Genomic DNA, 26,053 nt, shown 5'->3' with positions numbered 1-26,053 from the left:
GCTCTGAAGCAAGACGACAGCACATGAGGGATGCTAGAGTGTACAACTTTGCACCTCCAACATTGGGAACAGGGATGAGTGAGTATCACAAAGAAAGCGTCAGCAAAACCAACCGGGGGCGTCTGAAGAGTTGAGCGTTGTGTCAGCAGGGAATAAACTTCAATTTGGATTGTACATATTAAAGGGTCTGCACCTTTTTCCTGGTCCATGGTCCCGACACCAACCCGATTAGCCTTTTATTGTAATCGAACACCGGCCTGCCGCTTCGCCGATGATGAGTTCATGTTTGCGTTCTCGCTCGCGTCAAAGGTCGGCTTGGCCTCGCGTCGCTTCTCCTCCTCAATCTTCTTCAGCAACTTGTCGGTCTTGCCCTTGCCGCTGCCCTTGCCATGGAACTGGTGACTCATGTGCTTGAAGGCTTCCTTCTGGTCGAGAGATCTGCCGTGGTCATCGACGTACTTGAGCTCCACGTTGGGCTTATAGTGCTTCTTGAAAAGCTCGTCGACGACGCGTGATTGCTGCAATTCGCGGTGGGCGTTTGCTTGTCGGGCGCGCTCCTCTCTGTCCCTAACAGACATGGAATCCAGTCGGCCGCTGTTTCTGTCGCGCTCTCGCTGGTACTTGGCCCGGTCTTCTTGCTCCCTCTCGAGACGTCTCTTTTCTGCCAAAAATTCGGCCTTTTGGCGTTCGCTCATATTTCGCTCCGCACCATGAGAGTCTTTGATAAGACCACGCTCCCTGAGTAGGGCCAGAGCTGAACCCATACCGGTGTTGAGTGACTTCTCTTCGTCGACTCCCGTCGCTGCAATCTCTGCAGATGTCTCTCTAGCTCTATCCTCGGGAACTTCATAGGCATCGTCGCCCATCGGGTGATCTTCATCGTCATCGTCGTCGGCGCCCATGGCAGTTACAGGCTCTACTGATGTGGATTTTGGCCTCTTTGTCTTGCGCTCCTCCTCCTCCTCTGGCTTCTTCAGATTGGACACAAACTCGGAAATCTCATCAATCACTACACCGCCATTGAGAGTCTCATTATCCGGCTCATCTGCCTGTTCTTTGAGTTGCCGAGCAATGTCCTCGGGTCGGTTCTTCTTCCGCCTTTTTAATGCGCTCTTCCGCTGGATGGCCAAGGAAGCCTGCAAATCGTCGTCATCAACGAAGTTGTCGTCCTCCACTTTGCGTTTCTTCTTGCTGATAGCCGCACCAGAGTCCACATCCATCTCGTTGTCGTCCGCCGGTGTCGCATCAAGGGGGAAGATGTCGTCCTCATCAATAGGCTTCTGCCTTGTTGACTTGTTCTTCTTCTTCTTGGGCTTCTTCACTTTGATCTCTGAGATATCAAGGTAATCTGAAGTAGGGGCGTCTTCTATGTGGAGGGTTAGTGTCGTTACTTCATAGCCAGGTTTAGCTAGGCAATACTTACGCATGACATCGAGATCAATGTTTTGCAGCTTCTTGACCTTTTCCGGTGCTCCAAGGATATCTCCCAACTCCGCAATAGCGCCAGACCCATCAAGGGTGAACTTCTTACCCTTCTTGCCGTAGATTTCTTCATCGTACTGAGCCAAGATGCCGCGTTCACCGTCTTCATCTGCTGCAGCAAAGACGTCGTATGCTGGCTTTTTCTTCTTCAGATCTAGCCTCTCTTGCAATTGCTCTCTGGCTCTGACGTCCATGTTCTCAAGCTCGTCGCCCTCTTCTTCATTCTGGTCGATGGTCGAGTCCTTCAGTGTCAAGATCTGTTCGTCGCCGTCGAGAAAATTGTCCAATTCGTGCGCGACCTTGACCCCAGCAAGATCTTTCGAGGTGTATTCTACTGCCGCGAGCGCAGCTGCCTCAGCTGCTGCCTGCTCTTCCTCCAGCTTCCTGGCCTTCTCGATGGCCTTTTGTCGCTTCTTCTGCGCTTTCAACCATGCCTTTGCGTCCACGTCGTTTTCGTCAGCTTCACCGAGACCCTTGCCCTCCAGGATCGCATTGCGCTGCGCTGCTTCTCTTTCTCTTTTCGCGGCGGCGGCTCGCTCTTCTCGTTTGCGCTTAGCGGCCTCGGCATCGCGAACCTTTTGGTAGTTGTCGTATGCTTGCGCCTGACGTCCTTCGAGTGTCGCAGACGCATCTTCTTCTTCCGAGGCAGAATCGTCGTGCTGTGTTTCGGCTGGTGCGGCTCCAGGGACTGGCAGCGGCTTCATGCCCAGCGAAACGCGAATGCGATTCGTCTCTTCGATGGTCGCGGCGTCCATTTTGGCGGTACTCTGCGTTTTGAATGTTTCTGGCGATGGGTGCGTTTGATTCGTTGTGCAGTGTTGGAAGGTATGCGATGTCGCCGGTTGACGCGACGGTGAATCGAGGGCTGCGGACGATGAAAGTAAGGATTATGGCGTACCCAAGCTGGAGTTGCAAGTACGATGCCGATAAGGATACCTCACCAGGCGTCAAACTTCGTGGCCAACCGGAAAAAGCATGCGGCTCACCAACACTTTGCCAGGCACCCAGGCTCCCCAGGGTCGTTCCCCACCCGCCAACGACCCGTGCTTAGCTAATCGTCCGAGGTGGGTCTCTGATTTTTACTACATAGCGCAGCCTTGCGAAAATTCTCTTCTCTTTTCCTTTTCCTTCTTCAACAAACACGGGCCTGTGCCCAGAATTCCTCTGCTCCTACGGGAGTCAGGGTCGAGTTCTGCGTCAGCTCGATCATCCAAGGAGCCATCAAATTTCATGATGTCAATCTTCCGATCGACAGGTTCAAGAGTGACCGGTCTTGAGGCAGCCATGTTCGCCGTCAAAAGCTTGAGCGTGGTGTAATCTTGTACTGGGGACGTCATATTCCTACCCCTTTTGCCGAGATCGTCGATCTATGAGGTTAGGGAAAACCATGACTTGCCCACAAACTATGACCTTGGGGACTTCTTTCTTTCTCCGCGTAAAATTTGCTGAAGAATTTTCACTATCGTGAGCGCGTCAGGGGGTGGCTTCTACTCGGATTTTGTCCTGCGACTGAGGCACGTCAGGCGCATGGCATTTTCAAGTGAAAAACTCGCACTTGCCTAAAACTGGCAACCATCTCGTAACACAGTCTTTACGGACCATTTAGAACCGAGTTACGGCCATCTTGTTTGCGCCTAGGCCCAGAGACCACCATTGAAGATGCTGTTACCAGGATTTTACATGAAATATCCCAAGTCTGGTACCCTTCTTACCTAAGAAGACATGTGAAAGACGTACGGATAAATATCGATAGACGAGCCACGATTTTCTCCACGGGCTCTTTCTCGGCGCACCCCGTGCCTGGCGCTGTCATCTCAAGCTTGCGCCGTTCGACGATGCATATCGCTCCTGCATCTCGGTGCCCACCCTCTCGCTTCTCAATGCCATCAGAGTTTGTCGGTTACGGCGCAGAGTTCCCGTTCTGGATATCCCGGCCGGCCGTGTCAACGGGGCCAACATGTGGGATGGCCGGTGCGGGGTGCAGCCGTGTGATCTGGGGTAGCTATTGGCATGGCTAACTCTGTCGTGCGGCCCGATATCAACAGGAGACTCCGCCGTAACATCGTCACACTTCATACAGTTTGGTCGACGCTACTGCACGGCAGCAAATGAGCAAGCTGTAAAAAGGACATTTCGGCCTTGAGGGAGGAGGAGTTTCCGCACTGATGATGTCGACCTGATGGCATCACACCACCAGCAGGGGCCGGTGGATGAGGAAGCATCGCATGCCCAGCTTCTAGATGCCGATGAGACATGAGGCTGGCTCGGATGGGACGACGACGACAGCTGCTACTCGCCTCTTCTTTCAAGTGATCCAGAGCATCGCTCCCTTTCCCACGTTCGTCCGATTCCGACAAGTGTAGGACCTCGAGACAAAGGACGCTCTCACTCCACTACGCATTAAACTCATTAGCAGTGCAAGCCATCCAATGTCTTAGTCGTTCGATCAAGCCTAAGCCTCGGGACGGAGTGTGCGGGGAACGCTTAAACCTCCTCCTCCACTACCCCTCGACCCCAACCCCCGTGAGTCCTTCATCATAGCCACCAATAACACCCCGCAGTTCCTGGCGGAAAGGACCGAACGACAAGGTTGTCTGATCTCCTTGGCCTTGCCGACGACATCACTCGACCCCTGTCTGCTATCCTTGCTGCCTACCTGAATTGACCTTCTGGTAATACAACCAACCTGGCCCACGTGCGACCTGTACGGCATCGTCTAAGCTGGAATTATTGTTACCCTTGTCTCACGGCACTGCTGGAGCACTTGTAGGTGCCGGCACTGATACTGTTTACAAAAGAACTCGAAGAAGTTGAGAGTGAGGCCGACGAGGGGTGGGATCTTGGGCTTGTGCTCCAGAACAGGGCGGGCTTGAAGGAGATATTGAACGGTTCGACCAGATTTCTCTCGCCGTTGTGCCGACATAGATCCAGCTTCTAGCTCGTGACGAGGGGCATCTTGGATGTTCGTGGGACTAATGCAGGCCAACTTGACAGCTCGGTGATACTCCAGCATTCGGGCCTTCGAGGCACATCAAAGCAACCCACCCTGAACATATCCCCTGCCCTACCCTTTCTTCGTACCTCGCGAAGAAGTATATAATCATCATGGTTCACCTACAACATTTCATGTCAGGAAGCCTGGCACACAACACCACAGAGCGTCTTACACAGCCCATCATGAAGCTTCTCACTTCCGCTTTTCTGCTTGGGTCTCTCGCTACCCAGACGATCTTTGGCTATCCCGGTGGCCAGTTTGTCAAGAGAGACGTCGACTCCTTCATTGCCACTGAGACTCCCATTGCCCTTGCGCAGCTGCTCTGCAATATTGGCCCGAATGGTTGTCATGCTCAAGGCGTCAGCTCTGGCATCGTAATTGCTTCTCCGGACAAGACCGACCCGCCGTGTAAGTCAACATCTGTTGGTGATGCACCTCAAATAGAGAAACGAGCGGAGGAATAAGTTCACCGACTTGTTCTCCGAGGGGCGGACCAGGGTACCTTGATTCAGCGACTTTTGCTAACGTACCACAGATTTCTACACCTGGACTAGAGGTAAACGCAATCTACCAGAGGTTTCAATGCAGAAACTGACAGGTTCACAGATGCTGGTCTCGTCTTCAAAGCTGTTGTAGACATCTTCACCAACAGCTACGATGCCAATCTTCAGACTAACATCCAGAACTACATTGCTTCTCAAGCTCGCCTTCAAGGAGTCTCAAACCCTTCCGGAGGCTTGGGTGATGGTGCCGGTCTTGGCGAGCCCAAGTTCGAGGTTAACTTGGCCCCCTTCACGGGTGCTTGGGGTATGTTGGACATTTGCCACTGGATCTGAGGCGCATACTAATAGTTGCCCTAGGACGACCTCAGAGAGATGGTCCGGCGTTGCGAGCCATTGCGATTATCGGCTACGCGAAATGGCTCGTATCAAATGGCTACTCGTCTACTGCCTCATCCGTCTTGTGGCCAGTGATCCGCAATGACTTGGCATATGTTGCTCAGTACTGGTAAGAAGGCCAGATTACAAGTGGCCATGAGCATCTCTGACTCGTCTCTAGGAACCAGACTGGTTTCGATCTGTGGGAGGAGGTCCAAGGAAGTTCTTTCTTCACCGTCGCCAGCCAACATCGCGGTATGTTCACCTCAATCATATGATGAACAGTCATCGAGACTAACTCAGAGAACCAGCTCTTGTTGAGGGCAGCGCGTTGGCCCGGTCTCTTGGACAGTCTTGCGCAGCTTGTGATGCCGTCGCTCCCCAAGTCCTGTGTTTCTTGGGCAGATTCTGGAACCCTTCGGGCAACTTTATGGTTGCAAACAGTAAGTGCATGGGCACAATCTTATCTGCCTGTCAGTGAACTACGCAGTCTAACACCATCGAGTCAACGGAAACGGAAGATCTGGCCGCGATGCCAACGTCATCCTCGCATCCATTCACAACTTCGACCCGGCCGCAGCCTGCGACGCGGCGACATTCCAGCCCTGCAGTGACAAAGCCCTTGCCAGCCACAAGGTCGTCGTAGATTCCTTCCGTTCCATCTACGCAATCAACAACGGCATTGCCCAATCCGCCGCCATCGCAGTCGGTAGATACCCCGAAGACAGCTACTACAACGGGAACCCGTGGTACCTCAACACCCTGGCCGCCGCCGAGCAGCTCTACGACGCCCTCTACGTCTGGAAGCAGCAAGGGTCCATCACCGTCACCCAGACATCCCTAGCCTTCTTCCGAGACCGTGACGGCTCCGTAGCACCCGGGACGTACGCCTCCGGGTCGTCAACCTACAACTCGCTCATCAGCACCGTCAGCGCCTACGCGGACGGTTTCATGAACGTAGTCGCGACCTACGCCCAGTCCAACGGCTCGCTCGCCGAGCAATTCTCACGCAGCAACGGTCAGCCCCTTTCGGCGGACGACCTCACCTGGTCTTACGCGGCCTTCCTCACAGCCGCCCAGCGCCGCGCCAACGTTATCCCCAAGGGCTGGGTCGGCTCCGCCACCTCGGTCCCGGGTACGTGCCAGGCCACCTCTATCGCTGGCTCTTACTCCAGCGCCACGGTGACTTCGTTCCCCGCCAACCAGACGCCTGGTGGAGGAGGCGGGTCACCCACGGGAACCACGACGGGGGCTACGCCGACCGCGACGGGATGCCCCATTGCCAGCTCCGTGCTCGTCACTTTCAACGCCCGGGTCGTGACGCAGTTCGGCCAGACGATCAAGCTAGTGGGCAGCACCGCCGCTCTCGGAAGCTGGAACCCGAGCAATGCCATCGCTTTGAGTGCTTCAGGGTACACTTCGGCCAACCCCATCTGGACTGTGACCATTGAGTTGCCGGCTGGTACGACGTTCCAGTACAAGTACATCAACGTCGCCAGCGGTGGTGCCGTTACTTGGGAGAGTGACCCCAACCGCAGCTACACAGTCCCGTCAACCTGCTCATCGACGGCTACAAAGTCTGATACCTGGCAAGGATAGTTATGTTGGAATGCTTTGGTGGTTCACTGTCTTTGACAACAGCTGCTTGGAGTTGTTCCAAACACCCTAGGGAAAGGGGTGAAGTACATACGCTTATCTTCTTGCACATTTTATTTTGAATATTTAGTTCAATATCTCATGAAATCCTGCTGGTCTTCTTAAGACTTTTCAGAAGCACGCTTCTCCAACTCCGTGATGATAGTGTCAACAGTCCACTCCAGAGTAGTCTCCATATCAATATCCAGTCCCTTGCCAACCTGTGCCTTGATGTTCTTCTCACTTAATACCTCCGCATTTAGCTTCCCTTCGACGTCTCCATTCTCAAAAAGCCACGAGTGGGACTCGACGTAGTTGGGCCAGACAATCTTGTCCACGTACCCGGGAGGGTCTTGCCAGAACCCCTCCAGGGTGACATACCCATCGCGAGCCTCGCGCCGCTGCGTCGCCTTCGCGCGGCTTACAAGGAGAAACAGCTTGATGTCGATAAGCTCCATGGTCGTCTCCATCTCCTCACAGTAGAGAAGAAATCCGTCAAAGAGACAGATGTTGAGCTTGCCTCCGGTGAAGATGCCGTGTCCTGACTTGCCGGGTTGGACCCAGGCTTCGACCTTGGCTTTCATGGCGGCGATCTTTTCATCTGAGACTGGGCACTTTCCGACGGAGTTTTGGTCTTCTTTTGAGTCCACAAAGGGCTGATGTTGTGTGAGATGTGTGAGGGGAATCATACTGTTCGAGTGCAACTTACAGGAAAAGTACCATTTTCGCGAATGTGAATCAGAGCCTTTTCCATGTCGGGGATAGATATGGATTCAGGACAGTCCCAATCCAAGAGACCATTCTTGCTTGGTAATCTATTGGGAATGTAAGCAAGACCTAGCCGTTACTATGATTTATATGGACTTCTTACTCGGATTCGGCTTTATAGAAATCGTCCTCGTGGAGGATAAAGGTACTAGGGAAAATGTCTCTCAAAAGACGTGCGAGCGTTGTCTTCCCGCTGGAAGAGCAACCGCTCAAGCCGACGATCACAGCGTTCTTCCCAGCCATCTTGAGCCGTTATCGCGATGCGCCTTGTGGGAAATATGTCTGTGAGTCGTGAATGAGTGTGTCTATCAGAAAATGAGAACCTGCTCAAGTGTTGCTCTCAGATTCGATGGGGACTACTGACAGAGCGTAAGGTAGACAGGCCCGTTGATGAGTCTTCACTCGTCAGATAGACCGCCAATTGCTAAACTGTGAATAAGCGGGAGATAGTCGCAGCCAAGTCTTGATCTGAGATTCCGGCTTGCAGTAGCTTACTGTTAGATTGTTAGATCCCCATGGAAGTCAACAAACCCCACCACTACCTTACCTTACCCCTCCCTTGTACCTAGGAGGTCAGATAGTGGGGGCACTTTCCGCTGAAGGGTTCCCGGGAGCGGCGGTCCAGGGGGTTTCAGCCGAATCCAGGCAGGCCAAGGCAGGCAAGGCAAGCCCCTGGCGTGCGTCATCCGGCCTGGCGAAGCGCTGTTCGAAAGACCTGGAATTGGGAACTAGACGTCTCCAATTCCATCCACCCAATCCTATCCCACAAAAAAGTTGCAGTTCATCCCATCTCTTCCGCCCAACTCCTCCATATCGTCGCGGCGTTTCTCAGCAATTCTCTCCTTCAGCCTTTAAGCCGACACCGGAACACCTCTACAATCCCGAACAAGCCGCGCAACCATGGCGGACACAGGCGGCCAGCAGACAGCCGTGGTGCTGTCGACCTCCATCGTCGCTCTTATGACGGGCTTCCTCCTCGGCGTCTACTCGATCCGCGGCTACCTCATCTCCCCCGAATTGCGTTCCGAAGCTCGCGCCAATTTCGACGACCCTGTCGAGAGCGAGGAGTCCGACATTGACGAGGACGACACCGTTCTCGACCACGCGCCCAACTGGGCCAATGGCCTAGATGCCGACCGCCGTGACGGTCTGCGCCAGCGCAAGGGCAATGCCTCCGAGAAGCCCGCCTCTTCCAAGAAGCCCAACCCGGCTGGCACACCGCTGGTGGATAATAATGAGGAGTGCAAGCTCGTGCTCGTCGTTCGGACGGACCTGGGCATGACCAAGGGTATGTTCTTGCTCTTCTCCCGCCTAGCCCCCTGAAAGGCGATCCAAAGCTTACCAATCTCTCTCCTTTGTAGGCAAGATGGCAGCGCAAGCCTCGCACGCGACTCTGGCGTGCTACAAGTCCCTTTCTAAGACTGCAGCGAAAGACCCCTCATCCCCCGCCGCCAAGATCCTTTCTCGCTGGGAGAACCTTGGTCAGGCCAAGATTGCCGTTCAGATCAAGAACCAGGACGAAATGCTCGAGCTCATGGGCAAGGCGCGCAGCCTCGGTGTTACCTCTGAGGTGATTGCCGACGCCGGCCGGACGCAGATTGAGGCCGGCAGTTTGACTGTGCTGGGCGTTGGCCCTGCGCCCAGAAGCTTGGTTGACCAGATTACGGGACACTTGAAGCTGCTGTAAAGGCGATCTGAGAAATCCGAATAGTTCATCACGGAAGAAAAGTTATTATGGGATTTTAGACTCTGGGAACATACACGAATGAAGCGTAATGGCGTACGGTACATAAAAGTAGGCGAAGGACTGATGTATTTCGCTTTACATGCGGACATGAGATATGTCCTAGAATGATGATCAAAAGTCACGCTGCTTACGCCAATGTTGATGTTAATTCCTGTGACTTGACTCAAATGCCCACCTAGTTTGTCTCTGCTGAGCAGCTCAATCTGGGACCGATGGGAAGAGGAAATCCAAAAACAGACATAGCAGCAGGAGATCTCTTACAGAGAAGACAGAGAGTATAGAGAATATCTTCCAGATTCGGGTATTCATGGTCACTAAGGGAGCAAATGCCTAAAACGCCTTTTTACATGCAACCAACTCCCCCCGTTCCAACTTTTGTCAACACTTTTACAGCCACAATCCTACTTCCTCATCATCCGCATTATTCCTTGCGCGCGAACCTCGACAGCGCCGGGCCGAGATCAGCCTCGGCCTCCTGGTTCTTGCTCTCCCTCTCCTTCTTGCGCTTCTCCCAGATCTCATCAACCTTCATTCTCTTCTCGTCAATGATGTTCTTCTTCCTCTGCTTGCGCAGGTACTTCTTCAACGCGCCGTTCTTGCCTCTGGCGCGGTTCTTGATCTCCTCCTCGACGGACAGCGGCTTCGCGTCCAGATCCTTCTCGGCCTTGCGCTGCGCGGCCGAGCGAAGGTCAATGTTGCCGATGAAGTTGGGGTCCAGGGCAATCATCTCGGGCTTGAGCTTGTTCAGCAGGCCCTTGACCTCGGCCTCCTGTCTCTGCTTCTTGGTCTCGAAGGGGTTGACTTCGAGGGCGTCAAAGTTGGCCTCGCCGGCGCCGGGGATGAGGTGCGAGGAGAAGCCCTCGTCGTGGCCCGTGCCGAGGACGTCCTCGAAGGGGCACCACCGCACGCGCTCCACGCGTCTGCCTTCGCCTCCGAGAGCCATGTACGGGCTTTGGATCTTCTCCTGGACGGGTATGTTCTTGTTGAACAGGTCCTTCCAGACGCTCGTCTGCGTGCCCCATCCGACGGCCGTGAGACCTGAGTCGGAGATGGCTACTGAGGATGCGGGTGTCCTCGTGAAGTACTGGTTCACTTCTCTGAACATCCTAATGTCCCAGACGGCCATCTTGCAATCTTGGCCGGTGGAGACCATGTATCGGCCTTCGCGGTCAACGGCTAGTGACCTTACCGGTCCTCTGTGTGCCAGGAGCTTGACAAGAGGGTCGGTCTGGTTGGGGGACCAGAGAGTGACTGTGCCGTTCTGGTGTCCTACGTGGAATACGGCGTTCCAGGGGTTTTGGGTCATGGCTGTTGGGGGGCCGAGCTTGGTAGGGATCTCGGAGACGATGTCGCCGGTCGAAACGTCCTGGTATTTGAGGAAACCTGTTGATGCCTATGGCCATTGTCAGCGAAGCTCAGAAGAGCTTGCATTCACGATTTCGAAAACTTACCACTGTGCCGAGGAGGAAATGGTAGGGGAGGAACTCCATGTGTGTAACCTCCATGTGTTTCCTCAAGCAGTGAATCTCAACACCGTTGTGGTCGTAGATGTAGACGTACTTCTTCTGCGCAACAGCAAAGAACTGGTTGTTGTGCAGCCACCGCACATCCCTGATTGTCTCGTTGAGTTGAATCTCGCACCCCAGCTTGCCTTCCCTCCAGTCAAATGTCGCAAGGTGACCTTTTCGCCCCGCGAGCAGCAATTCCCTGCCGTTGCGGGTGTATTCGCCCACGTATGGCCCCAGCTCCTCCAGCTTCAGCTCGAAGCGCTTCTGCGCCGTCGTAACGGAGACGCCCTCGGTGATCTCATCTTGGCGGACCTTGTACGTCCTCTCGAGTTCCGTCTCGGGCTCGAGGAAGCCGCTGCTGTTCTCGAGAAGGATCTCGGCGTCCTTGGCCTTGATGGTGGCGTCGCGGTACTTGTTCTCGAGCTTGGACAGGTTGGTTCGTAGCTTCTTGTCCTTGATTGATTTCATGTTGACGCTCTTGCCGCGGCCGTACGACTTGTTCGCTTCCTTGAGCCTCCGGATCTTCTCCCGCTCCTCGCGCGGAACGAGGTCGGTGCGGCGCTTCACCTGCACGGCGCCATTGGAGTGCGGGTTGTCTCTCCGCGATATCCTCTGCGTCTCGGGTATGTCGATATCCATGGTGGGCAGACGGGCTGTTAGGTTCGTTTTCGTGGCTGGCAGGTCTGGAGTTCTCGTGGATTGCCGTCGCGAACGAAAGATCCCTACAGAAAAAAAAGTTCGCTGAGTTGCTCGACAGCAGCGACTCGGCCCAAAATTTCTTCGGCTCTTCTCGCTATCGGGATCCTGGCTCAAGCGTATCTTATCGCTCTAGCCAATGCCCCGCAGAAACTTTCAATATACCAATAGGCGTCTCCAGATAACGCACGCACGAATTCAAAAAAATAGTCGGTCAAAGTACCCCTCCATCCGCATCACAGGCGCAAATCCGTCCAAAAAGTCCAAAAATTGCGCCGTACTCAACCAAGCCTCGATCTCGACTGTGAAAAGTAGGAAAAAGAGCCTCTGTTCAACCTGGCTTCGCTACCCTTTCGATTCAAGGCTGGGGGAGACGGGAAACCGCCCGCCGCGACCATGAGTCACTCTCACCGACCGACGACCAAAGTCACCCACAAGCCCTTCAAGTCCAAGCATGCCTCCAAGGGTGCGCTGAGGGACGCCGCCAAAGGTTCGCCTCCAGATTCTCCCTCACCCAAAATTCGAGGGCGCAGTTTTCCTTTGGAATTTTCAAACTAATAGTCTGTTCGAATAGGCAGGCTTCCGGGCGACGAAAAGGGGCAGCGAAAGACACCCCACCAACAAGTTCTGTCCAAATTCGACCGACGAAACCAGGCCAAGCAGCGCCAGATCGCCAAGCGTAAGGAGAGATTGGAGGAGGCCAGCTTGTTTGTCGGAAGGGATGGCGCACCGAGGATTGTTGCGGTTGTTCCCCTGTGCCAGGATGGCGACGCCGCCACCGCCATCAAGCAGTTGAACGAGAGTGTGGACATCGAGGCCGAAGTGGGGGAGACGCCGTTCAGAGTCTCCGTCGACAGATTCAAGCAGAAGTTCCAGTATATCCCTCTAAAGCGGGACCTGAATGCGGTTCTGGACGCCACCCGGGTTGCGGACTTCGTGGTGGTCATGCTCTCCGCCGACGTCGAGGTCGATGAGCTCGGAGAGCTGATGCTGAGGAGTCTGGAGAGCCAGGGTCTGTCAACCCTCTTCACCGTTGTCTACGGTGTGGACAAGATCGACCAAGCCAAGCACAAGCAGTCCACCCTCGGTTCCCTGAGGTCATACATCACCCACTTCCACCCCGAGCAGGAGAAGCTGTACCAGCTGGAAAACAGACAAGAGTGCGCCAACCTCATGAGGTCACTCTGTAACACCACACCGAAGGGTGTGAGGTGGCGTGAGGACAGGAGTTGGATGTTGGCCGAGGATATCAAGTTCGCCAGCTCAGGACTTGACTCAACGGTCATCACCGGTGTCGTCAGGGGACGCGGCTTGAAGGCCAACCGCTTGGTTCAGCTGGGCGACTTTGGTACCTTCCAGATCGAGAAGATTACGAGTGCGCCGTTGCCCAAGAAGCTGAAGAGGGGCGAAATGGCCGTGGAGGAGACCGAGACCGAGGAGACTCTTGATACCCCTGATGAAGACCAGGATGATCTGGCAGAGCTGGCCCCTGATGCGCCGATGGAAGACGACGAAATGGAAGCGACTGAGCCACCTGAGATCCAGAAGGGTGTGCTTCTCGATGACCACCACTACTTCAACGACGACTACTACGAGGCCGCGGAAGCCAAGACCAGAGTCCCCAAGGGAACGTCCAACTACCAAGCGGCATGGTACCTCGGCGACGACATGTCAGACTCAGGTTCCGATATGGAGGACTTCGAGATGCAGGACGGCGACTCTGAAGAGGACGAGGCCCGTCCCGAGGATGGCCTCGAGGGTGCTGCGCCCAGGGAGCCTACAGAGGGCGCGCCCACAACATACGCACAGTCCGAAAAGTTCATCGAGCCGGATGAAGAGGAGGACGCTGCCGGTCTCGCCGCCTACCGTGCGCGCAAGACGGACGAAGTCGAAGACGACAAGGAGTTCCCCGACGAGATCGAGCTGCACCCGGGCGTCCTCGCACGCGAGCGCCTGCAACGGTACAGAGGTCTTAAGAGCCTGCGGACGAGTGAGTGGCTCGAGAGCGAAGACCGAGCCTACGAGCCCGAGGAGTGGCGCAAGCTCCTCCAGATCCCAGACTACCAGGCGTCCCGGTCGCGGTCCACCCGCGAGGCCCTCGTCGGCGGCGTCGCCCCCGGCACCCGTGTCCACGTCTACCTCAAGGGCGTCCCGGCGTCCTTTGAGAAGTCGCACCAGCCCGGCCGGCCGGTGACACTCTTCTCCCTCCTGCGCCACGAGCAGAAGAAGACGGCCGTCAACTACCTCTTCAACCTGAGCGCCGACCACGACAAGTCCATCAAGGCCAAGGAGGAGCTCATCGTGCAGTGCGGCCCCCGTCGCTTCACCATCAACCCCGTCTTCTCGCAGCCGGGCAACACGCCCAACAACGTGCACAAGTTTGCCAGGTACCTCCACCCGGGCCAGTCCGCCGTTGCCACCTTCATGGGTCCCGTCACCTGGGGCGCCGTCCCCGTCCTCTTCTTCAAGCGCACCGAGCCCACATCTGGGGACGCCGAGGGGGATTCCGCCCTCAATTTGACGCTCGTCGGCACCGGCACCGCCCTGCCGTCGTCGACGAACCGCGTTATCGCCAAGCGCGCTATCCTCACGGGTCACCCGTACCACATCCACAAGAAGATCGTCACCATCCGCTACATGTTCTTCAACCGCGAGGACGTTGAGTGGTTCAAGGCCCTGCCGCTGTGGACTAAGCGCGGCCGCACCGGCTTCATGAAGGAGCCCCTCGGCACTCACGGATACTTCAAGGCGACGTTCGATGCTCGCATCAACCCGCAGGACTCTGTTGGTGTCAGTCTGTATAAGCGTGTGTTCCCGCGCAATGCAGTCCCCTTTGAGGGGCCTCTTCTTGAGGCTGGCGTCCCGGAGCTGGTCGAGCAGGGCGATGTGATGATGGAGTAAAAAAAAAAAAAGAAGAGAAGTATAGGCCAAGGGAAAAAAAAAAACATAAAAGTCAGACATGATGAGATGGAAATGCCAAAAAAGGGGTGCGCCCCGGGAAAAGAATGCATAGATATTAGCAGTAACGTCGGCTATAGATACAGGTCTGATGCCATCCTCCGGAGTTTTTTTTTATGAAAAAAAGAGAGATTCGTTCAACTTTTTTTTTGCGTCAATTCTCACTTCTTACATTCGTTCAATGTGCCATCCACTCCCTACGTACTATTGCCCACCTAATACTCAAGCCTTGAGGCTGTCGAGGCCCTCCGTAGGCCGCGGTCCGCCCGCAGCCCTACGGTTCTCCTCGGCACCACTCGCCTTCCACGCGCTGAGCATGAGGTTGACAATGTGATCAACCGCAACATTCTTCTTCACCTGCGCAAACACAGTCGGCCCGCCCTCGCGCATCTTGCGCGCGTCCCTCTCCATGACACCCAGATCCGCGCCCACAATCTCGGCCAGATCCGTCTTGTTCACAACCAACAAATCACTCTGGGTGATACCCGGGCCGCCCTTGCGCGGGATCTTGTCCCCGCCTGAGACGTCAATGACATAGATAATGTAATCAGCTAGCTCGCGCGAGTAGTTGGCGGCCAGGTTGTCGCCGCCGGACTCGATGAGGAGGAGGTCGGCGTCGAACTCGCGGTGGAGGTCCTCGAGGGCGGCGAGGTTGGCCGAGATGTCCTCGCGCACGGCGGCGTGCGGGCAGCCGCCCGTCTCGATGGCGCGGATGCGCGGGGCGGGCAAGGCCTTGTGGCGGGTGAGGAACTCGGCGTCCTCGCGGGTGAAGATGTCGTTTGTGACGGCGGCGATGGAGTATTTTTCGCGGAGGGCGAGGCAGAGGGCGAGCATCAGGGCCGTCTTGCCGGAACCAACTGGCCTGGTGGTTTTGGTATGCGTGTTAGCCTTGCTTTCGTATTCCATTGCCATTGGGAATCATTCATGTCCAATTTAATACTGGGCATGTATGCCTGCGGCGCTTCTGTTAAGCCATTTGAGGCCATCCGAATTGCAGGGGATGAGCGGTTTTTGGACCGACCCAGAGCTAGAATAGTATATTGAACTCACCCTCCAATACCAATTGTGAAAGCACGATCGCTCCAGTTTCTGCCCTCCACGATGGGCATCTCGCGGCCAAGGTAGCTTCCAGGACCGTCGAGGATCTCGTGGGAGTGGCCGTGCTCCTGGGCATTGAAGCCGCCCTCGTGGGAGTGCGCGTGGCCATGAGGGCCGTCGTGTGAGTGCTCGTGAGACATGATTGTGTGAGGAAAGGACGGGCTGTGTTTGGATGAGAATTCTTCAAAACGGACTTTACGGTTGTACGAGGAAGGGAGGTTTGTGAAGCTGTGGCTTATATGGAGGAAGCTGTTGAAGAATGGCGGGGTTACGTCTGAGCACTGTCAAGGGATCGCGGGGTCCTTGACTTATCGCTGCGATAAGATCTCAGCGCGTTGTGCCCGGGCGTGCGAGAGCTGATCCCCCCACGGCCGCCGCCGGCGCACTCAGTGCGGGGACACACCGCTCCCCCGGGTCCGCGAAAAGAGAGACTCTAGTAACGAGGCTCAGCACTCGAATAGGATTGACAGATCCATCATCTCTGTCTCTGCAGCAATTCCTTGTCGTCGCATCGAATCTGAATTCCCATATTGGGTGAGCAGAAAACAAGTATCTCTACTTGTAAAGCATCTTATATTCGTGCTGCCGCTCGTCGCACCCACTAGGGGTGGTAGATATGCTCATCCGTGAACGATGCACTAATCGCCTCCAACGCCTAAAATATGCACCGTGAGCCATGAATCAACCATCTCATCCTCCCCAGCTTGTGTTGCATTCACTCAAGCCTTGGCCGGCGAACCACCGGTCCCCTCATCCTTGGGCTTAGGAGGCTTCGGCACCCTCTCATACGCATTCGGGCTAGGCCGCCTCTTCTCGCTCCCCTCGCGACCAGCCTTCCTCCCATGCCCGTGGCCGCTGTGGTCGTGATCGTGGTCGTCGCAGTCGTGGTCGTGGTCTCCTCGCTTGCCGCTCTTCTTCCCTTTACCCTTACCCTTGTGGTCTCCCGAGGGTACCCTCCTACGGCCGCCGTTGGTGTCCGCGTCTGAGTCGTCTGAGTCGTCTGATGAGTCCGAGGAGGACTCGTCGCTGGATTCGTCTACGCCTTTGGGGCGGTGGTAGATGCAGCAGACTGTGAGGTTGTGTTAGTAAGTGATGCATGTGACGAGATGACAGGGCGAAGCCAACTCACCTTTTGAGCTCTTGCGTCCCAGACCTTCATTATCCACCACGTCTTCCGCCCATCGCACCGACTGCCTAGATGGAGCGTGGGCACCTCTCAGCCGCAGGATCGCCTGCGTGCCCGTCCTGCTCTGCGTTTCTGTCTGGGTCTGAGAAGGTCCTGGTGCCGAGCGCTGGGGCAAACGGTCTTGTAAGCCCGCCATTGTGGTGGGAAACTCGGTGCAAGGAAGTTTCGCGAAGTCGAAGTCGAAGGGTGGTAAGATTTGGTGTGGTCGTGTGCTGCCGATGCAGTCACTTCTCTTCGCGGGGGCGCTTCTCACACCGATGAACGCCCAGTCTTGTAAAGGCTGCTGGAACTTCTCGAATGGTCAGATATGATGCAGTCGCAAATCTGTAGCTGTCTTATGTGCTGAAGCGTATGGTGCGTACTGGTTCGTTACCCGGCGGGAAGATCGAGGATATTCAGGGGTTCGTGTGTCCGTAGGGATTTGCCTATTTGTAAGTTTGGAGGAAGGCAAACAGGGTGTGATGCTTTCTCGATCCTTAATTTTTCTGGAGGGGGGGGCGGGAAAGAATGCGGGCGACGGTCACAGGCCAAACATGGAACCCCCCGATTATTCAGGTACAGCCTGGGCACGACCTGGGCGATTCAGTGCTACCAAACCCCACGTCATTCCCTGAAGATCCACAACCAACAGACAGCCAAGGCCCGGAGCCACAGCCGGACCAGCCATTTCCAGGAACGCACCGGCGCCGCGAGAAGGTTCCGGATTCGGTGATTCAAACGGTCCCGGGTGCCGGGCTTTGTCAACGGTTCATTCACTTCGTCATTTAGATTGCATCCAGGGTTGATGACACGCCGCGCATTGTTCACGCGTAAAGTGGTTTTGGGACAAGTCCATGCCATCAGAGTCATGCATCTAAAATCAGCAACGCGTCTGTACCATCTGACCCTATTTGCCTTATATTCGCCTGCGAATAATTTCGAAATAACATAGATTTTAGAAAACAACCAGAGACGGGGGGGTGAATAAAGACGGGAGAAAGACTAAGTAGAGAGAGATATGTTAATGACAGTAATAAGTAGGATACTAGTAACGGAATTCATATAGCAGGCCTGTATAGTAGATATGTGTAGTAAATTTATGTAGTGAATGGCAGGTTTTCATTATTGTTACATGGTTTTTACACATGGGTATCGCATGCAATTATTCTACAGATGATATACATAGTATGTGTGTTTGTGGGGAGATGTTACAAGACCATTCACGCAGCCGCCGCAAGAGCTCTCTTCGCAGCCTTGGCCGCCTTCTTCGCACCCTTCATGCTCTTGCGCGGACGGCTCTTTATCTCCTTCTTGGGAGACTTATTCAGAAGCCACGCGTTCATCGGCAGACGGGTGCCGACGAACCTGCCCTCGGGCGTCCAGACCTCGACGACGGGCCAATTGGGCTCGTCAGGGCTTCGGACGGGTTTCGTGGGCTTCTCCTCCTTCTTCTTTAGCTTCTCGACCGTCTTCTTCAGCCTGTCGACCTGGAGGAGACCGGCCTGGTTGATTGATGCAGCTTCCATCTTGGCGAAACCATTCACAGGCTCAGGCTCATCCTCGACTTCAGGCTCAGGTTCAGGTTCCTCCTCAATAAAGGACGGCGCGCAGCCGGCAAACAGGTCCTTGGTCCGCACCTGCGCCACGATCTCGACCCATCCGCAGCCCTCGATGAGGATGTCGGTGGCCACAACGCGCCAGGGGAGGTCCTCGACCTTTCTGCGGCCGACGTCCTTGCGGGTTAGGGGCCCGGCGCGCTCCTTGGTCACGTCGTACTTGAGCTCAAAGGAGCCCGCGAGCTTGAGCTTTTCGGCGAGTCCGGGGGCGGCGATGTTGGGCACGCGGTCGGATTCCCTCGTCTGCTGCTGGAACTCGATGGCCTTCTCGGTGGAGGTTGCGTGTTCAGGGATAGGGGTGAAGTTGTAGGCGAGGAAGACGAGGTCCGGTGTGGTGGGGGTGATGCGGATCAGGCTTCCGAGCAGGAGGGACTGGCCGGGCTTGAGAGACTGCTGCTCGGGCTTGATTCGGTGGTGCATGATGAGGTCGTTGCGGTGCTCGGGTTTGACGTATCTCTCGAGATCCGATCGAGCCACTCCGGGTAGGTCAATCAGCTCTCCCTTGCCGTTACCAAAGGGGATTCGAATAGGAGAAGCCGTCGTGCCTGGAAGAGAGGAGACTGTAGGCATCTCGGGGTAATCTGTTTCAGGACGAGCAGGAGGCAGCAAAGCATCCACTTCGAAACGATCTGAATCGTTCTCAAAGTTGCCCCTCGCGGCATAATGGGCGCCGTCGCCATCCTCCTCCTCCTTCGCAAACAACGAGATCTGCACAGGGTTCTTTGAAGGGAGAGATGCCGAGGTGCCCTTTGGGAACACCGAGTCAAACAGCTGACTCTTCCCAACGTTGACCTTGCCAACCATCCAGCCCGCGCCGCCGCGCTTGTAGATCTCCTCCTTGAGCGACTTGGTCCACCACCCTCGCTGGGCGCTAACGCACTTGACGTTGCCCAGTCTGATGAGCTGTCCAAACTTGCCCAGCGACCGGCGCAGAACCTCTCTCAAGTACGGCATGAGCGAGTCCACCTGCTCCTTCTTCGGCGCCAGCAAATCCGACCGTGTGATGATGAAGCTCATGTCGAACTTTCGGTCCTTGAAGTACCTCCCAGCTCTGTTCCTACGGTTCTTGTGCTTCAAGTTGGCGTCGAGGACCTGGTGCAGCTTCGGAATGAACGACATAGGAAAGTCGGCGGCATCAATTACGTGGTAGATGTGGTTATTCTTGAAGGGGGACTCCTCGATCGTCTCGCGCAGAGCGTCGACCGTCGGGTGGTAGATTGGCTCTCCGGCGTGGTGGTGCACCAGCTTGTGGCATCGGTCGCAGAGCGGTACTCTCTTCGGCCTGGGAGGCGATGCTATCGTGGAGTGTCAGTACTTACTATAGACGTAGCTCAACAGCGGAATACGCACTTGTAACGTCCGCACCCAATTCCTCCCCAAAACGCAGCGTCTTCGGGTCCAGACCAAGTTGAGCAAGCTGTTCCTCGCTCATGTTCTGCAGGACCTCATCAATGACTTTGTCTTCCTCCCGCGTCTCCTTTTCCATATCTTCCGTGCTACCCCTGGGCGCAAGAAACTCCTTCACGGCCTTCCTACTCAGGTCGTAATACCCAGCATGCCCGGCCTCCGTCGTTTGGCTTAGTGCCCCGCAGCCACTACATGACAGCGGTAGGGTTCTCCGTAGAATCTTGGTCGGTTCGTCAGCAGGAGGTAATGGGGCCGCCGCTGCCGGTTCGGATATCGTAGTCGCCTCGATGTGCATACAGCGTCGCTGTTTGTAGGGAAGGTTGCGGTGCGCATTACCAGCCGGCGCAAAGCAGTGTCGCGCAGACGCGGTGGTGAGGGATGGGCAGAGGTAGACCGGAACCTCACCAAGCGCGGCCCGGTCTCCAATGCTCATGGCACTCCTGAGCCATCTCGACGATAATGCGCGATGCATTGTCGCAAATGCATGAAGGAAAGAATGTGGTGATTTGGGTGTCAGCTTCAGGACTTTTGGGGGTCCTGGCAGCTTTTCGACTAGACAAGCACCTAGGAAATTCAAGAAGTTTTTGGGGACGATCAACGTCCGAGCTGCACCGATAAGAGTTCCAACACTCCTTATCGCCGGACAATCATTTGCCCCCGTCCCGAAAAATCCAAGGGTCGCGGGCAATTTTCAGACTCCCGACCACGCGACTAACATCGAGAGAAGTGCTTGGTGTAAAGTGCAGTTTCGAGATACCCCAAAAGACTACCGCCCAAGATGACTCGTGTAGGAGCGAGATGGCACGCTCTGAGAGCTGTAGGTTTCCTTAAGCCATTGCAATATCCATGACGAACTGAGAAAAGCTAACTTTTGGTGAACAGAAGGTACTTACATCCCGCTCGAGACCACTCCGAACATAGCTCCCAGGAATAGCTTCAATTGACACCCATAGATCCTCAACATTCGCTTCGGCCTCGGTGCCGCAAAACTACCTCCCAATGTGACAAGGATACACATGGAGTTCGCCAGGCGCGTAGACGGCGGCCACTTCGGTCCCAAGTTCGTCTCCCTCCTCCTCCGCGAGAGCTTCACTGTCCCCTCTCAAAGAACACCAAACTAACCACCTCTTTTCCCAACTCCTCACAGAAAGTTCTGGCGCGACATGCTCCCCCGCCTAAAATACTACAACCCCGCCATCCCAATGATCGTAAACCGCAAAAACAACAACGAAGGCGCAGCAATCATGTCCGTCTACTTCTCCACCACAGGCGAACCCCTCGAACCCTCCACCCTCCCGCAGCCTCCCTCCTCGGCAATCGACAACTCCAAAGCCCCAGCGCCCCTCGAAGGGCTCGAGCGCGTCGTCAAGATCGACATGAAGAATAAGCACTCTGAAGAAATCTACGAACACTTTCTCCAAGAGACCAAAGCCGAGGCCGTGCTCCCCGGTCCCGAGGACGAGGCGGATATGAAGGCCGTCGAGGAGCTGAGGGTCAAGGGCGACAAAGATCGAAAGCGGGTGGCCAAGATCCTCGAGGAGGAGAGGAGGGAGAAGGCTATGCTTGCCAGGGCGCGTGCTGAGGCTAACTAATGATGGTAAAAGGGGGGGCGGAGGGGGGAGCAGAACAACACAAAGTATGTACGAGGGCGGGCGTGGAGAAGAAACCGAAAAAAGTGTATGAATATCCTGTACAAAATGTACCAAAAGAAATCTCTGCAGAAAGGGAAATACTTTGGGTTATGCTGTGACCAACCTGCTGGCTTGATGGGCTACTTGGGCCAAGTCCTGGCCACGATCACGAAGGCTAGTTCAAAAGATGCTGAAAGCTGTCACTTGCAATTGTGGCTGGAAACGAAATGAAATCCTTTCCACTAAAAACTAGCCACGGGCTTGTCGCCCATGTTCATCCAAAACCTTGACGCCGCCAACCCCCAAATAAAGACCAACAAGCTGTAGGTCACTGTAAGTCTGCCAGCCATACCGTCTAGATGCATGCTGCTACCCTTTGCAGGGCTGCGGTTTGTCTTTCTGTGAACTCCGATATCGATGCTCCCTGTAGCTCATTTGACACATGATACGCTTATTTCAAACCAAAGCCTTCGCTCTCGTGCACGGCGGTCCAAAGCATATGCTCCAGTCTCTCCCTCGACCCATAACGACGCAGGGCCAGCATGTTGAAGCATGTTCGAGCGATGGGATACCTGTTCTCATCGTCGCCTAGACATGTAATCTTGATCGGAAGAAGAGCAGCACCCATGGCCGGCACTCTGTCAGTGCCAGTGATGAAGGAGAGAAGCTTCCTCTGCTCATCAGGAGTTGCATTCTTGAAGGCATCCCAGAACCATCCTATGACTGGCTCTACCCCATCAGGATTCTTCGATCCCCAATTATCGTACTCAGCCACGCCCCTCAGGGCGTCCACGTCGAGTGCCGTATCTGAGCCTCGAACAAGCAATTCAATCTCCTCGGGCCGAAACAGCGACAGCGCGTTGCCGCCACACACAGTATAGAACCCACGTTTGAAGGGCTCAAACTGTCGAGCGACCGCAGTTTCGAGGAGGTACCTGACGTATAATGTAACGTACTCTGCTCTGTTTGCGTTGGTGACTGGCTTCCTCTCTCCACCTGGGCACAGCGGGACCTGCATCACAGTTCCGTACTTCTCAATGTCCACGACAAAGTCCAGCTGGAAAGTCGCCTCAACGTCACCGTCATACTCAAGAAGCTGTTTGAGGCCACTCGCTAAACGCGGGCGATACTCTGCAAGGTCTTCTAGCGTGTAGTTCATGGTTGGCCGAGGATGGGCAGATGAACCTGACGACGAGCTAGGGGCGGAAGCAAGAAGCTTTCGGAAGGCGAAAGGCGGCAGCGCCACGTCGAGGATTGTGGAGTTGTATATGGCCAGACCCATGACAACGCCAACCAGGAAGAATTGGTCAGAAGTCTCAAAGGCGTTGGGGTTGAAATAGCAGAACTGAGAGTCCTCATCGTAGATAAACATGCCTGTAACGTAGTGTTAAAAACAGACTTAGACCTGACGCAGACTGATACGTACCATGCTCGGGGTTGAACACCTCCCGCACGAGGAGAAGAAACCATTCTTTCTTCAAGCCACCTGCGTCGAGCCCCTCCTCGCCTTTGAAAACGATGCGTAACCCCTTCTTGATGTCTTCGCTCCCGCTTCCAATGACTTCGCTCACAGCCTTCAAACTGTCATCAACCAGGCACTCTCTTCGAACATCAAGCACCAAGAATTGCGTAACATTCCTCCTTGTCATGATGCTGTCGAAGAAAGCGTCCCGTGCCTTGGTCATCTGCTGTCTCCGTGCGTCATGCTCCAGGATCTGGGACTTGGCCCACATGCTCAGCAGGAACGGATACTGGCAGAACGAGAACTTTCCTCTCTTGGATTCCCATGCTTCGAACTCGGCTACCAAGTCGGTGTAGTCAATCATGGTGTTGTAAAAGTCACTCGTGGGGATGATTTGCCCATGCGCCTGTATCCCTCCCCTGTGAGTACTGCTACTCATATTTCCCGTCTGATCCGGGCGCCGAATGTGCGTCATATTATTTCCCGCGAACACTAGAGAGAGAACTCTGGCGGCAGCCCGGATTTGCCAGTCATCGTTGTATACCATCTTTTTCTGTTGCTCCTTTTGTTGTTTTGAGAAGCTACGCTGCGTTCCTAGCGCTGCGTGTAGCGAGGCTGCTGAATGCCCGGCACTCATGTTCGGAATCAGCCCGGCTGTTATGTCAACTCTGACCTCGTGTTTCTTCTCATTCTGACGAATGAGTCTGTAAGTTAGGAATCCAGCGGCAAGGTCCTTGATCTTGATGAATCTGGCCTCGGAATACCGCGCGAACCAAGTGGTTAAGTGGTTCTGGCATGAAGTCGATGAATTCGAAATCAAGCCCAGAATTCGCTTGATAATGACGGAATGTTGACCAGATACGGGGCCGGTTTTCAAGGTCGATCTGTCTTCCCTAATAATCTCGTCGCGTTTCAGCGACGGACGTCTGTCATTGTTTCCTCGGCCTTGGAAGGCATTCGACTCCCCGTAGAGCAGCGGGTTCTCCAAGATGATGAGAAGATATCTCAGGTCTTCTGGATCAGTCATCGGCCGCCCAGGGCGTTTGAGTAGTGTTTCGATGGCTTTCAATAGGGTCCTGTGGGTGTGGTCTTGGCCGAAGAGTAGTTGGGACTCAATGGCTCGGAGCTCTGTTGCTGATAGAGGGTCTGCCTCTGAATCTCGGGTCATCTCCTCATAAATGGACATCCATGATTCCGCGGCATTAATCACCGATCTGTACCACTCCATAACTTGATTCCATTCTATTTGCGGCGAGCGAGACGTGATGAAGGAAGGGGAATCCTCCATTTTCTGTGAGGCCGACCGCTTGTGGCGTGTCCCTCCCTGGCTTTGGTTCCCGGTCCACCAGGTCCCGTTCTCGGCGAAGTCACCAAGCAACAGAAGCTTAGGGTCGAGATCACATACGGGAGATTCGGAATGTTGCTCTGCGAACTTGGGCTCGGGCCTGGGGATTGGGGGCCGCCGTGATGCCGACTCACTCCCTGAGCGAGTGGCTACGACAGGCCGGCGAGAAAGGAACGAAGAGTTGACGCAGTGGAATGAACTGAAGCAGGTGGTAATGTAGTCTTCCAGTGGCCTGAATATTCTCTTTGGGTCATCGGCATCCAAGAATCTGGGGCCCGCCGGCCGTGGAGCACTGGCGTCTGCCGTGAGCTGGCGCATGGATGGTCTCTCTGGGTAAGAAGACGAGAATGACCGGGCCGTCGGGGGCAGACGCAGAGGATGCACATTGGGATTTGGACGGAGCGTAGGCTGCTCGGGGAAGAGGTAGCCAGAGCCATTACCTTGGCTTTTCTCCCGTCTGTGCTGTGGACCTCCTGTCGTTCTCGAAGTGCAAGGCCGTTCACTCTGTTCCCGAAATGGACTGGGGGTTGCGTGCTTCTCGGCGACGTCCTCGCGGTGTTCATCCTCTGAGCTCGAGGACCTCCTAATCGCCCTGGCCAGATGTGCATGGATAGATTGCCTGATCAGTCTCTTGGTCTGGTCGAGTGAAATAGGCCTGGTCTCATATCGTTCTGCCGGGCGTGTGGTTTGCTTCTGAGGCGACGTCGACTCTTGGGACGGGCGCTGTAGCCATTTGGGGCCGCTGTTGGATCTGGCGGGTAGCTGGTCTGGGTGGATGTCATTGATGGTTACACAGACTGTGCATTTGAAGACCTTCAGCTCGCGTGGCCAGCGCACGAGAGAGCCGCAGGTCATGCAATTGCCGGTCGCAAAGTCCCTACTGCCACCACTGGTGCCTCCCCTCTTGTGTGCAGTGTTGTTGTTGCCGGGCGGCTTCGTCATGACGGGCGCATCGTCTTCGGAATCGGTGTCATGGGAGGTGTCGGGACGCTTCTTCTTGCTGGAGAATAGCGAGGGGAATGGGTGGCTCATGGAGCGGGAATGTGTCGGACGGCGCGAACGTCTTGGGTGGAAATCGGATTCGGAAGAGCTCGAGTCGGCATGGAGGTGGGAGTTATCCAAAATCGCATAGCTGTCGGGCAGTCGTCCCAGCTGGCCAGGTGGTGCAGTGTGCGAGGGGCTGTGTATTCGGGAGACAAGGTCGGCGGAAGTTTGACGGAGAGTAGGAGGGCGAGGAGGTGGAGCATGACGTTGCGACAACCAAGGAGCCATGTTTGCGAGCGATGCCGTCTAAACTCTGCGACAACAGCAAGGGCACCTGGCCAGCTTGGTCCGCAAGCAGCAAATCGGCATGGAGAAATGAGGATGTACAAGAAGGCAAGGTTAGGTTTTTCCTGACGGTCTGTCCTTTCTCTTTCTTTCGAAGTGGATTCTATTGTGCCGCCGTGCCCAAGGAAGGTAGTTGAAGTAAAAGTGAGACGATGGAGGACGAAGGGGGGATGGGAAGGTAAGGTGCGGCCGGAAGTGGGAGGGAGGGAGGGGAGAGCCTGCACTTTGAATTGAGTTGAAGGCGTGTCTCGTCCAACAAGTGTGGATGTAAGTCAAAGGGACGAGACAGGACACGGCATGGCCACTTGTTGCAGGAGATTCACGATGCAGGTA

The 26,053-nt window shown here is 55.2% G+C and overlaps 11 protein-coding genes across 11 annotated transcripts; 4 read left to right on the top strand and 7 right to left on the bottom strand.

Moving 5' to 3' along the window:
• Positions 1–236: 236 nt before the first annotated feature.
• On the bottom strand, positions 237–2,237 carry BDZ83DRAFT_649761 (SART-1 family protein; the record flags this gene model as incomplete). The annotated part of the gene is made up of 2 exons (XM_060510308.1): positions 237–1,366; positions 1,424–2,237. The coding sequence occupies 2 exons, from the start codon at positions 2,235–2,237 to the stop codon at positions 237–239; spliced, it is 1,944 nt and encodes a 647-aa protein (XP_060367233.1).
• Positions 2,238–4,587: 2,350 nt separating this feature from the next.
• BDZ83DRAFT_572953 (family 15 glycosyl hydrolase) lies at positions 4,588–6,954 on the top strand (the record flags this gene model as incomplete). Its single annotated transcript, XM_060504570.1, has 7 exons — positions 4,588–4,885; positions 5,013–5,033; positions 5,084–5,284; positions 5,338–5,485; positions 5,537–5,610; positions 5,667–5,798; positions 5,861–6,954. 7 exons carry the CDS (start codon positions 4,588–4,590, stop codon positions 6,952–6,954), a joined length of 1,968 nt encoding a protein of 655 aa, XP_060367232.1.
• A 113-nt stretch (positions 6,955–7,067) lies between these two features.
• Positions 7,068–8,311, bottom strand: BDZ83DRAFT_613607 (nicotinamide riboside kinase 1). Its single transcript, XM_060507768.1, has 4 exons — positions 8,123–8,311; positions 7,862–8,063; positions 7,700–7,805; positions 7,068–7,646 (listed from the first exon to the last, which is right to left on the bottom strand). Exons 2-4 carry the CDS (start codon positions 7,999–8,001, stop codon positions 7,113–7,115), a joined length of 780 nt encoding a protein of 259 aa, XP_060367231.1. The 5' UTR covers positions 8,002–8,063; positions 8,123–8,311; the 3' UTR covers positions 7,068–7,112.
• A 347-nt stretch (positions 8,312–8,658) lies between these two features.
• BDZ83DRAFT_572984 (peptidyl-tRNA hydrolase PTH2) lies at positions 8,659–9,445 on the top strand (the record flags this gene model as incomplete). The annotated part of the gene is made up of 2 exons (XM_060504575.1): positions 8,659–9,046; positions 9,120–9,445. 2 exons carry the CDS (start codon positions 8,659–8,661, stop codon positions 9,443–9,445), a joined length of 714 nt encoding a protein of 237 aa, XP_060367230.1.
• Positions 9,446–9,926: 481 nt separating this feature from the next.
• Positions 9,927–11,652, bottom strand: BDZ83DRAFT_572964 (BING4CT domain-containing protein; the record flags this gene model as incomplete). The annotated part of the gene is made up of 2 exons (XM_060504572.1): positions 9,927–10,898; positions 10,957–11,652. The coding sequence occupies 2 exons, from the start codon at positions 11,650–11,652 to the stop codon at positions 9,927–9,929; spliced, it is 1,668 nt and encodes a 555-aa protein (XP_060367229.1).
• A 453-nt stretch (positions 11,653–12,105) lies between these two features.
• Positions 12,106–14,610, top strand: BDZ83DRAFT_573077 (AARP2CN domain-containing protein; the record flags this gene model as incomplete). The annotated part of the gene is made up of 2 exons (XM_060504586.1): positions 12,106–12,199; positions 12,284–14,610. 2 exons carry the CDS (start codon positions 12,106–12,108, stop codon positions 14,608–14,610), a joined length of 2,421 nt encoding a protein of 806 aa, XP_060367228.1.
• Positions 14,611–14,889: 279 nt separating this feature from the next.
• Positions 14,890–15,905, bottom strand: BDZ83DRAFT_717921 (CobW/HypB/UreG, nucleotide-binding domain-containing protein; the record flags this gene model as incomplete). The annotated part of the gene is made up of 2 exons (XM_060512003.1): positions 14,890–15,529; positions 15,718–15,905. The coding sequence occupies 2 exons, from the start codon at positions 15,903–15,905 to the stop codon at positions 14,890–14,892; spliced, it is 828 nt and encodes a 275-aa protein (XP_060367227.1).
• A 579-nt stretch (positions 15,906–16,484) lies between these two features.
• Positions 16,485–17,087, bottom strand: BDZ83DRAFT_750190 (phosphatase inhibitor-domain-containing protein; the record flags this gene model as incomplete). The annotated part of the gene is made up of 2 exons (XM_060513893.1): positions 16,485–16,834; positions 16,895–17,087. 2 exons carry the CDS (start codon positions 17,085–17,087, stop codon positions 16,485–16,487), a joined length of 543 nt encoding a protein of 180 aa, XP_060367226.1.
• Positions 17,088–18,004: 917 nt separating this feature from the next.
• Positions 18,005–20,522, bottom strand: BDZ83DRAFT_666924 (uncharacterized protein). Its single transcript, XM_060511096.1, has 2 exons — positions 19,897–20,522; positions 18,005–19,841 (listed from the first exon to the last, which is right to left on the bottom strand). Exons 1-2 carry the CDS (start codon positions 20,423–20,425, stop codon positions 18,151–18,153), a joined length of 2,220 nt encoding a protein of 739 aa, XP_060367225.1. The 5' UTR covers positions 20,426–20,522; the 3' UTR covers positions 18,005–18,150.
• A 129-nt stretch (positions 20,523–20,651) lies between these two features.
• BDZ83DRAFT_613590 (CI-B8 domain-containing protein) lies at positions 20,652–21,778 on the top strand. Its single transcript, XM_060507767.1, has 3 exons — positions 20,652–20,770; positions 20,907–21,013; positions 21,101–21,778. Exons 1-3 carry the CDS (start codon positions 20,732–20,734, stop codon positions 21,543–21,545), a joined length of 591 nt encoding a protein of 196 aa, XP_060367224.1. The 5' UTR covers positions 20,652–20,731; the 3' UTR covers positions 21,546–21,778.
• BDZ83DRAFT_613586 (HECT-domain-containing protein) lies at positions 21,779–25,904 on the bottom strand. The gene is made up of 2 exons (XM_060507766.1): positions 23,011–25,904; positions 21,779–22,958 (listed from the first exon to the last, which is right to left on the bottom strand). Exons 1-2 carry the CDS (start codon positions 25,661–25,663, stop codon positions 22,036–22,038), a joined length of 3,576 nt encoding a protein of 1,191 aa, XP_060367223.1. The 5' UTR covers positions 25,664–25,904; the 3' UTR covers positions 21,779–22,035.
• Positions 25,905–26,053: the final 149 nt, after the last annotated feature.

This window comes from Colletotrichum acutatum, assembly GCF_030867785.1.
Source record: "Colletotrichum acutatum strain CBS 112980 chromosome Unknown BDZ83scaffold_26, whole genome shotgun sequence".
Taxonomy (NCBI): Eukaryota; Fungi; Ascomycota; class Sordariomycetes; order Glomerellales; family Glomerellaceae; genus Colletotrichum; species Colletotrichum acutatum.
This window is presented reverse-complemented; position numbering and strand designations above follow the sequence as displayed.

Bases quoted from the DNA above. Each gene is read 5' to 3' on its own strand.
- BDZ83DRAFT_613607 (XM_060507768.1), bottom strand. From the start codon at position 8,001: ATGGCTGGGAAGAACGCTGTGATCGTCGGCTTGAGCGGTTGCTCTTCC. The intron at 7,806-7,861 runs GTAAGAAGTCCA...CATTCCCAATAG, and splicing joins TTCTATAAAGCCGAATCCGA to ATTACCAAGCAAGAATGGTC. The intron at 7,647-7,699 runs GTAAGTTGCACT...ACACAACATCAG, and splicing joins GCGAAAATGGTACTTTTCCT to CCCTTTGTGGACTCAAAAGA.
- BDZ83DRAFT_666924 (XM_060511096.1), bottom strand. From the start codon at position 20,425: ATGCATCGCGCATTATCGTCGAGATGGCTCAGGAGTGCCATGAGCATT. The intron at 19,842-19,896 runs GTGCGTATTCCG...ACTCCACGATAG, and splicing joins ATTGGGTGCGGACGTTACAA to CATCGCCTCCCAGGCCGAAG.
- BDZ83DRAFT_613590 (XM_060507767.1), top strand. From the start codon at position 20,732: ATGACTCGTGTAGGAGCGAGATGGCACGCTCTGAGAGCT. The intron at 20,771-20,906 runs GTAGGTTTCCTT...TGACACCCATAG, and splicing joins GATGGCACGCTCTGAGAGCT to ATCCTCAACATTCGCTTCGG. The intron at 21,014-21,100 runs GTTCGTCTCCCT...AACTCCTCACAG, and splicing joins GGCGGCCACTTCGGTCCCAA to AAAGTTCTGGCGCGACATGC.
- BDZ83DRAFT_613586 (XM_060507766.1), bottom strand. From the start codon at position 25,663: ATGGCTCCTTGGTTGTCGCAACGTCATGCTCCACCTCCTCGCCCTCCT. The intron at 22,959-23,010 runs GTACGTATCAGT...ACTACGTTACAG, and splicing joins GGTGTTCAACCCCGAGCATG to GCATGTTTATCTACGATGAG.